Raw genomic sequence first — 10717 nt, 5'->3', positions numbered from 1 at the left:
CATTCCGTCTTATTCACGCTTGAATTTATAGGACCCAACATATACATTGAAGATGGGGTGGAGAAGTTACAGCTCTTGCTCTTTGAGATGTCCCCACTCCTCAGGAGCAGAGAAGGGGCTGTGTGTGCTGGGTGGAGGGAACCAAAAGAGCCAGAGCTCCTGGAGGGGAGGGGGTGTGGGGACAGAGCTAAGCCTGCTGCCCACCCACCTGCCACCTCCCACTTCCAACCCGTAGCCTCCACCACCCCCACCAGCAGAAATCCCTCACTGTGTTTACCATAAAGCCTTTAATTTTATCTCAGAAACTGCACTCCGGGTCCAGGCTGGGCTTGTGGTGCCTGTCAGGCTGGCTGCCGGTGGGTTCTGTCCTTGGGGGCCTCTGAGGAGAGTGCTCCATTCTCACCCCCATTGACCTGTGGCTCCTTCAAGACACAGAGGCCCCTGGCTCTGCAGTTCTCACCCCCATGCCCAAGGAAACCACTGACAATGTGGCTTCAAACCCTGCTCCTGTACTGGCTTGCTGTGTGATCCTGAGCAAAGTGACTCTTCTCGAGTCTCACTTTCCTTATTGCCAAGTGGGCCTCATAATCCCTGCTCTGTACCAGGTTATTCTAAGACATGGGGTGACCAGCATGGTGGTGCCAGCCCCTAATGAGAGCTTGGTGTGTGGCTGCTCATGTGGTTGCAGAGTCCCAGACTGGCTCTGCTGCTTGTTCGCTCCTGTGTCCTTAAACATGGCCCTGCCCCTCAGGTCCTTAGTTTCCTCGTTGAGAAGTAGGAATGACAACCCTGGCCTTGCCTTCCTCTGGGCTCTCTGCCAGTCCTGGGGGAGGCCCTCCAGAGCCCAGAGTGCTGGTGTGGGCGCCCTTCCCACAGCAGCATGGCAGGGCCAGTTCTTGACCTGCCGGGGAGACTCACCTGGGTTTCCTGGGGGTGCCTTCTCTGTCCACCTTTCCTGCCTCGGACAGCAGCTGCTCTTCATCCAGCCCCAGTGCTGACAGCACCTGGGAGAAGCGCCGAGTGACAGTGAGCCGGGCATTGGCCTGAGGAGAGAGAAGAGGGCTTCTCGCTCTGCACCCGGGCTGCCAAGGGCAAGGTGGGGCTCTGCTTACTGAGGGAGTCCCAGGGATTCCAGAGGGCAGCAGCCCTGGGATCCTATCTGCAGGGACCTACTCGCATCCTGCTTCCCTGACCCACTCAGCCAGTTCTTCACAGGGGGCAGCCTCACCTGCATGGCCTGCTGGAACAGGAAGGGCCGGGCCTGCACCCTGTGCTGGATGCCTTGCAGCTCCGCTTGGTACTCAGCAAAGCGTTGTCGCTCCTGGCGCCTGCAGGGGAGACAGGCCTTTGTGCAGCTAACCATGGACACAACTGTTGATCTCCACTCCTGAATCGGCTCATCTTCACTAAAGATTTGGTATTCACGTCCTCACCCTCACCTTTACAAAGCTATTTCATTCCCATTCTGGCCTGTATTGCTTGTGAAGTCAGCCAGGGTGGAAATTATTCATCCAGTTTACTGATGGCTCAGGAGGGTTGGGGGACTTGTTCAAAGTTGTGCAGCTAGGAAGTGAGGGGCCGAGCCCTGTGCAGCTGGGGCTTGCCAATCTTCCTGTGCCACCCCCACGGGAAAGGGACCAGTGCTAGCTTCTGAGCTTCCAGACACCTGCTTACATAGCCTTCCCTCCCCATCCTCTTCCCCTTGAGGGGGGGCTGTGGTTGTTGGTTGTGTGACTTTGGGCGAGGCCTCTCTCTGGGCTCTTGGCTCTGGGCTCAGTTTATTTCACTGTGCTATATAGCAGGGATCGGACAAGCTTGCCAGCATTCTCTCTGGTTCTTATAAGCAGACAGCTTGGAAAATGGGACAGAGAAACTAAAAAAATATATATATTTCAAATTTTAAAAACACACCCTGGAGAGATCAGGGTTCCACTGGGGAAGCACAGTTTTCATTTCTAAAAACCCAGCATGGCCAGGCGTGGCAGCTCGCACCTGCCATCCCAGCGCTTTGGAAGGCCAAAGAGGGTGGATCACTTGAGCCCAAGAGTTTGAGACCAGCCTGGGCAACATGGTGAAATCCTGTCTCTACGAAAATCAGCCAGGCGTGGTGGTGTGCCCCTGTAGTCCTGGCTAGTTGGGAGGCCAAGGTGGGAGGATCGCTTGAGCCTGGGAGGTCTAGGCTACAGAGAGCTGAGATTGTGCCACCGCACTCCAGCCTGGGCAACAGAGCGGAGACCCTGTCTCAAAAAACCCAAAACCCAGTTTGTGCACTTGTCATAAATGTGTCTGCTTGACAAACTTGAGTGTCACTGCCACTCCTGAAGAGAGCACCCTAGCAGCAAGAAGGGCCTTTGGGCCACAGCCCACATGGGACCAGGCATCTATCTGTGAAGCACATTCAGAGAGGCCTTGAGGTGTGGAGGCAGCACCCATGGACAGGAAGGGAGGGGAGATGCAGACAAGACCCCAAGACCTGTGCTGGGACCTCAGCGAGTGTGCTGGGCCCTGTGGAAAAACACAGCCTTGCTGGCCCATGCCCCTTGGCCCTGTGCCAGGGAGGGAACCTTCCTCCATTGAGAAAAAGACATGGATTTGAAAACCCATGGCCAGAAACACAAGTTACTGCAAAAAAAAAAAAAAAAAAAAGGCTTTCACTATTTAGGGAGGAATTTATGGCAGTTACAAGGGGAGGTGGGAAATGAGCTGGCAGTCCCTATCTTTTCTGTGATATTTTGTGCACTTTTCCTGCTGGATGCTTTATGCTATTTCTGTTAGAGGTGACAGGAGCCGGCCAAGGCGGGCAGATCTCGAGGTCAGGAGATGGAGACCCTCCTGGCCAACATGGTGAAACCCTGTCTACTAAAAATACAAAAATTAGCTGGGAGTGGTGGCGTGCGCCTGTAATCCCAGCTACTCAGGAGGCTGAGGCAGGAGAATCGCTTAAACCAGGGAGTTGGAGGTTGTGAGGCGAGATCGCACTGCTGCACTCCAGCCTGGCGACAGAGTGAGACTTTGTCTCAAAAAAACAATGACAGGAGCCCAGAGCAGAAAGGGAAGTGGTGCCTGTGGGTGTCAGCCCCATGCATCACCTCGGAATGGAAGGAAGACACATGCCTCCCTCCCACAGGACAACTTCTTTTGTGCCCGCCCTTCCTAGGCAAGACATAGTCTCCTGTTCCACTCAGACAGTGAAGTTCACAGGCTCTAAGGGCTGAGAGGCTGCATGGGAGATATCTACTTATGCCTTAACCCTCTCAAACAGAAAGTAAAAGGAGTGAGGTTGAATCACTCTTTTTGCTGCACCTGCCACTTGGAGTTCTGAACCTTACACTTCCTGCCTTACTATGAAAACAAAACACTTGGCTGGGCGCGGTGGCTCATGCATGTAATCCCAAAACTTTGGAAGGCCGAGGCAGCCAGATCACTTGAGGTCAGGAGTTTGAGACAGCTGGGGCAATATGGTGAAACCCTGTCTCTATCAAAAATAGAAAAAAATTGACCAGGTGTGGTGGTCTGCACCTGTGGTCCCAGCTACTCAGGATGCTGAGGCAGGAGAATCACTTCAGCCCGGGAGATGGAGGTTTCAGTGAACTGAGATCACGCCACTGCACTCCAGCCTGGGCAACAGAGCGAGATTGGGAAGGAGAAAGGGTCCCCCTCAACATTGGCCCAAGCAGTCCCCCAAAACACACTTGACCTCTCAGAGCCTCTGTTTCCAAATCTGTAAAATTGGGGTGATTAAGACTGAGCCTTGGCTGGGCGCGGTGGTTCATGCCTGTAATCCTAGCACTTTGGGAGGCTGAGGTGGGTGGATCACTTGAGGTCAGGAGTTCAAAACCAGCCTGACCAACATGGAGGAACCCTGTCTCTACTAAACATACAAAATTAGCCGGGCGTGGAGGCACACGCCCGTAATCCCAGCTACTCAAGAGGCTGAGGCAGGAGAATCACTTGAACCTGGGAGGCAGAGGTTGTAGTAAGCCGAGATCACGCCATTGCACTCTAGCTTGGGCAACAAGAGTGAAATTCCATCTCAAAAAAAAAAAAAAAAAGACTGAGCCTCAAAGAGTAGATGATAAGAACCCTGCAGCGCCATCAGTGGCCCTATGGCAGGGCAGGACCCTCGCCCCACTTGCCGTGGACCAAAGGAGACAGGGTGCAGAAAAAGATGCCCTGCGCCCACTGCACCCAGGAGGTACTCAAACCACTGGCACTAGTTTTGGTCATATTTATTTGTGTTGCCTGTTTCACTAGTTTGGGCTCTTGGGAGAAGGTCCTGGTGCCTTTCGTCTAAAGGCTGAGCATTTGAGCACTCAGACAGGGCGGCAACATGGCTGGAACCCAATTCTGCTGCCCACGCATGACCTTTGGCAAATTATTTAAGATCTCTGAGCCTCCGGTTCCTCACCGGTGAGGTTATGCAGGTGGAGATACCGAGGTAGGATAGTAAGGTGAGCGGGCCACACTGACTTGTCCCCTTGTGTGAGGCCCCAGGGGCTCCTTTCGCAGTAGCTCTGTATCCCCTGTGCCCTCGTGCATCAGCACCTAACTTTTTTTTTTTTTTTTTTTTTGAGACGAAGTCTCTCTTTGTCACCCAGGCTGGAGTGCAATGGTGCAATCTCGGCTCGCTGCAACCTCCGCCTCCCTGATTCAAGCGATTCTCCCAAGTAGCTGGGACTAACAGTCACGTTCCACTACCCCCGGCTAATTTTTGTATTATTATTATTATTATTATTATTATTTTAGTAGAGACGGGGTTTCACCATGTTGGCCAGGATGGCCTCGAAATCCTGACCCCAGGTGATCCACCTGCCTCAGCCTCCCAAAGTGGTGGGATTACAGGCAGGAGCCACAGCGCCCAGCTGAGCACCTAACACTTTTGCAAGATAAGCAGTCCTAGGGGATACAGATGGCTACAAGTTCCCTGATACCTAGCACAGGCCAGGAAAGAAAACAAAAGCCCCTTATTCAGAATGTAGCTTCCCCAATCTCCAGCCAATCAGCACCAAAAGCCTGAGAAGCTGTTAGCTACAAATTCCTGCCTTGGAGGGAGCTAAGGACTTCTCGGGGTTCCGCATACACAGCTAGGCTCAAGGTTGTGGTTATAGCAACATTTTCCTCATTTTAATAGTAAAAAACACACCCCTAGGTAGAGATTTTATATGCTAATGTTTCATGTGATGCACGTTAGAGTATGCAGATGCTGAGCGCATGAGCCAACCACAGGTCCACCTTTGCATACCTGACCTCACCAGTATTTTGTGACTAGGTATAAACAACTCCCATAAAAGGAAATCCTCTTAAGGCACAAGCTGCGTCTCTCCCTCTGAGCAGTCCTCAGGGTGGGCCTTTTTTTTTTTTTTTTTTTTTTTGAGTCGGAGTTTTCGCTCTGTCACCCAGGCTGGAGTGTAGTGGCGCAATTTCAGCTCACTGCAACCTCCACCTCCCGGGTTCAAGCGATTCTCCTGCCTCAGCCTCCCGAATAGCTGGGATTACAGGTGTGTGCCACCACACCCTGCTAAGTTTTGTATTTTTCGTAGAGATGAGGTTTCACCACGTTGGTCAGGGCGGCCTTTGCTTTGCAATAAACTTTTGCCTGCTCTTCCTTTGGACTTGCTCTCGAATTCTTTTGTGTGGCCAAAGGAAGAGCCTGACCGGGCCCACCGGCAGCAATACTGCCTGTTTCACGGACCTGTTAGGAGACCAAAAAGGTTTGCCCACAAATTTGCTTATTAGGAAAATGGTCACGGCCAGGCGCAGTGTCTCACACCTGTAATCCCAGCACTTTGGGAGGCTGAGGCGGGTGGATCACGAGCTCAGGAGATTGAGACCATCCTGGCTAACACGGTGAAACCCCGTCTCTACTAAAAATAAAAAATGAAATAAAAATTTAAAAAAAAATTAGCCGGGCTTGGTGGTGGGCACCTGTAGTCTCAGCTACTTGGGAGGCTGAGACAGGAGAATGCCGTGAACCCGGGAGGTGGAGATTGCAGTGAGTCGAGATCGTGCTACTGCACTCCAGCCTGAGTAACAGAGCGAGACTCTGTCTGAAAAAAAAAAAAACAAAAAAAAAACAGAAAATGGTCACAATATAGGAAGAGAACAAAATGCGACTCTTCAGCTGACTGTGAACAATGGCTGTCTCCCAGAGTGGAGTCACAGGGCTGTTCACCTTTCCAGGCATTATTTCTGTAATCTTTGAAATTTTATAACAAGCATGTCTGGCATTGGAAATCAGGAAATGAAGGTTTGAAAAAGGGTAATCATACATGATGCATATTTTAACCTTGACCATTCAACAGCTGCAGAGATTGTCATTATTAACTGGGTGGCCTTCCATGGACCCCTTCTCCCCATGACTCAGCGTCCTTATCTGGAAACGCAGTGAAGTGGCCTGGCCAGCCCCAGGGAAGGCAAGGGCTGGTGCTCCTCAGTCCTATAGACTGAGACCTGGCACGGCCTCCCTGCCTTCTCCCAACCAGGCCTCCCCAAGCCCAGGCTCCCTACCTCAGCTCCTCCAGCTTGCGCTGGGCCGCCCCAGGGCCCCGGCTCCCTCTGGGTGCGTAGGCTGCCAGGCAGCGGGCCACTTGCCGCTGTACATGCTGCGTTCGGGCCCGCCGCAGCTCGGCCTGCTGCCGCTCCTCCTGCCGCTGCCGCTCCCAGGCCTGCAGCAGGCTCCTTGGGTGAGAAAGGGAAGGGGAATGAGAGGTTTATGGGCAACAGGAGCCTCACAGAGGGCCAGGGGCTGGATAAGGGAATATGGGAGCCTGTGGGGAGAGGCTGCAGGGTCCAAAGCCAGTGTCCTGGGAGTAGGGTTTGTCATGGAAGTCCACGACAGAGACTGCCCTGGAGGCTCAGCCCTCGGGCCCAGCTCAAGGCCTTTCCCTACTCATTCTAGAAGTCTCCTGCTTGCAGGCCAGGGGCGGTGGTTCATGCCTGTAACCCCAGCACTTTGGGTGGTGGAGGCAGGTGGATCACCTGGGGTCAGGAGTTCAAGACCAGCATGGCCATCATGGTGACAGCCCGTTTCTGCTAAAAATGCAAAAATTAGCCAGGCGTGGTGGCACATGCCTGTAATCCCAGCTACTCAGGGGGCTGAGGCAGGAGAATTGTTTGAACCTGGGAAGCAGAGGTTGCAGTGAGCCGAGACCCCACCATTGTAATCCAGCCTGGGCAAAAAGAGCAAAACTCCATCTCAAAAAAAAAAAAAAAAAGAAAAAGAAAAAAAAAAGAAATGGAGGGTGCTTTGGAAAAATTAATATTGTTAAAATGTCCATATTATCCAAAGCAATTTACAGATTCAGTGCAAGCCTATCAAAATTCTAATGACATTTTTCACAGAAATAGAAAAAATAATTTTAAGTTAATATAAAACCATGGAATACTCCAAACAACCAAAGCAATCTTGAGCCAAAAAAAAAAAAAAAGGCTGGGCATGGTGGCTCACACCTGTAACCCCAGCACTTTGGGAGGCTGATGCAGGTGGATCGCTTGAGCCCAGGAGTTTGAGACCAGCTTCAGCAACATGATGAAACCCCGTCTGTACTACACATACAAAAAATTAGCCAGGCGTGGTGGCCCAGACCTGTAGTCCTAGCTACTTGGGAGGTTAAGGTGGGAGAATCGCCTGAGCCCAGGAAATCAAGACTGCAGTGAGCCACGATTGAGCCACTGCACTCCAGCCTGGGCAACAGATTGAGATCTTGCCACACACAAACACACACACACACACACACACACACACACACAAAGAAAGCTTAATGACACTTGTCTGGGCAATGGTTTTTTGGATATGACGCAGAAAGCACAGGCAACAGAAGCAAAAATAGACAAATGAAGTTGCATCAAACCGAAAAGCTTCTGCACAGCAATGGCAACAATCAACAGATATGACATATAGAATGGGAAAAAATATTTGCAAACCATACATCTGAAAAGGGGTTAATATCCAAAATATGTGAATTCAAATAACTCAGTAACAAGAAAGCAAATAACTCAATTAAAAAATCGGCAAAGGCCAGGCATGATGGCTCATGTCTGAAATTCCAGCACTTTGGGAGGCCAAGGCGGGCGGATCATTTGTCTGGAGTTCGAGACTAGTCTGGCCAACATGTCAAAACCCTGTCTCTACTAAAAAATACAAAAAAATTAGCCAGACCTGATGGTGTCTGTCTGTAATCCCAGCTACTCAGGAGGCTGAGGCAAGAGAATCGCTTGAACCTGGGAGGTGGAGGTTGCAGCAAGCCAAGATTATGCCACTGCACTCCATCCTGGGTGATGAAGTGAGGCTCCATCTCAAAAAAAAAAAAAAAAAGGCAAAGAGGCAGGGCATGGTGGCTCATACCTGTAATCTTGACACCTTGGGAGGTGGAAGCAGCAGGATTGCTTGAAGCCAGGGGTTGGAGACCAGCCCGGGCAACATAGCAAGACACCATCTCTACAAATAAAAAGTTAAAAAATAAATCAGCTGGGCTGGGCGCCGTGGCTCAAGCCTGTAATCCCAGTACTTTGGGAGGCCGAGACGGGCGGATCACGAGGTCAGGAGATCGAGACCATCCTGGCTAACACAGTGAAACCCCGTCTCTACCAAAAAAATACAAAAAACTAGCTGGGCGAGGTGGCGGGCGCCTGTAGTCCCAGCTACTCAGGAGGCTGAGGTAGGAGAATGGCGTAAACCCAGGAGGCGGAGCTTGCAGTGAGCTGAGATCCGGCCACTGCTCTCCAGCCTGGGCGACAGAGTGAGACTCCTTCTCAAAATAAATAAATAAATAAATAAATAAATAAAATAAAAATAAAAATAAATCAGCTGGACGTGGTGGCATGCACTAGTAATCCCAGCTACTCAGGAGGCTGAGGTGAGAGGGTCACTTGGACCCAGGAATTCAAAGCTGCAGTGAGCTATGATCATGCCATTGCACTCTAGCCTGGGTGACAGGGCGAGACTCTGTCTCAAAATAATAATAATAATTTAAAAATAAGCAAATAACCCAAATAGACATTTCTCAAAAAAAGACATACAAATGTCTTTTTCATCACTAATCACTAATCATCTGGGAAATGCAAAATAAAGTGATTATAAGATATCACCTCACACCTGTTAGAATGACTGTTATCAAAATGATGAAAGATAAGGGTTGGTGATGATGTGGAGAAAAGGGAACCTCTGTTTACTGTTGGTGGGAATATAAATTAGTACAGTCATTATAGAAAATAATATCAAGATTCCCCCCAAAAAATTACAAGTAGAACTACCATGAGATCCAGCAACCCACTTCTGGGTACATATTCAAAGGAAATGAAATTAGTATGTTGAAAAGGTTGGCCGGGCGCGGTGGCTCAAGCCTGTAATCCCAGCACTTTGGGAGGCCGGGACGGGCAGATCACAAGGTCAGGAGATCGAGACCATCCTGGCTAACACGGTGAAACCCTGTCTCTACTAAAAAATACAAAAAACTAGCTGGGCGAGGTGGCGGGCACTCCATCTCAAAAAAAAAGAAAAAAGAAAAAGAAAAGATAGCTGCACTCCTATGTTCATCGCAGGAATATTCACAGTAGCAAAGATCTGAAATCAACCTAAGATTCCATCAACAGATGAACGGATAAAGAAAAGGTGGTATATATGCACAATGGCATTCTTCAGCCTTAAAAAGAAGAAAATCCTGTCATTTGCAACAACATGAATAAACCTGGAGGACACTATGTTAAGTGAAATAAGCCAGGCACAGAAAGACAAATACCATATAATCTCCCTTATGTGTCAAATCTTAAAAAAGTCAAACTCAGCATAACGGGACCCCATCTCTACAAAAAATTTAAAAATTAGCCAGCGGCCGGGCGCAGTGGCTCATGCCTGTAATTCCAGCACAATGGGAGGCTGAGGTGGGCAGATCACGAGGTCAAGAGATAGAGACCGTCCTGGCTAACACGGTGAAACCCCGTCTCTACTACAAATACAAAAAATTAGCCGGGCGTGGTGGCAGGTGCCTGTAGTCCCAGATACTCGGGAGGCTGAGGCAGGAGAATGGTGTAAACCCAGTGAAACCCTAGTGAAACATAGTGAAACCCCGTCTCTACTAAAAATACAGAAATTAGCCAGGTGTGGTGGTGCGTGCCTGGAGTCCCAGCTACTCAGGAGGCTGAGACATGAGAATCACTTGAACCCGGGAGGCAGAGGTTGCAGTGAGCCAAGATTGCACCACTGTAGTCCAGCCTGGGTGACACAGTAAGACTCTGTCTCAAAAAAAAAAAAAAGAATTGTGGGGTACATAAGAATGCTGAATGAGGCCGGGCGCGGTGGTTCACGCCTGTAATCCCAGCACTTTGGGAGGCCGAGACGGGCGGATCACGAGGTCAGGAGATCGAGACCATCCTGGCTAACCCGGTGAAACCTCGTCTCTACTAAAAATACAAAAAAAAGGCCGGGCGCGGTGGCTCAAGCCTGTAATCCCAGCACTTTGGGAGGCCGAGACGGGCGGATCACGAGGTCAGGAGATCGAGACCATGCTGGCTAACACGGTGAAACCCCGTCTCTACTAAAAAATACAAAAAATTAGCCGGGCGAGGTGGCGGGCGCCTGTGGTCCCAGCTACTCGGGAGGCTGAGGCGGGAGAATGGCGTGAACCCAGGAGGCGGAGCTTGCAGTGAGCTGAGATCCGGCCACTGCACTCCAGCCTGGGCGACAGAGCGAGACTCCGTCTCAAAAAAAAAAAAAAAAAAT

General features: G+C 50.5%; 1 protein-coding gene across 4 annotated transcripts in view; it reads right to left on the bottom strand.

Annotated features, from left to right (window-relative positions):
- Positions 1–7: 7 nt before the first annotated feature.
- Positions 8–10717, bottom strand: part of TSGA10IP (testis specific 10 interacting protein) — a 15221-nt gene continuing 4511 nt past the window's right edge. The window contains exons 5-9 of one of the 4 annotated variants that reach the window (XR_637103.3): positions 6508–6678; positions 1229–1328; positions 919–1043; positions 278–441; positions 8–159 (exon numbers count right to left, since the gene is read on the bottom strand). Coding sequence is in view for 3 of the 4 variants with exons in the window: in XM_003909543.4 (XP_003909592.3) it covers positions 299–422; positions 919–1043; positions 1229–1328; positions 6508–6678 (520 nt within the window). In the remaining variant the exon portion in view is untranslated. Of the gene's footprint in view, positions 160–272; positions 442–918; positions 1044–1228; positions 1329–6507; positions 6679–10717 lie in introns of those variants that run through there. The other 3 variants (XM_003909543.4, XM_009185607.3, XM_031653701.1) reach the window with 3 other exon arrangements.

Source organism: Papio anubis, chromosome 12, assembly GCF_008728515.1.
Source record: "Papio anubis isolate 15944 chromosome 12, Panubis1.0, whole genome shotgun sequence".
Classification (NCBI taxonomy): Eukaryota; Metazoa; Chordata; class Mammalia; order Primates; family Cercopithecidae; genus Papio; species Papio anubis.
Note: the sequence above shows the minus strand (reverse complement) of the source record. Positions and strands in the feature narration are given on the sequence as shown.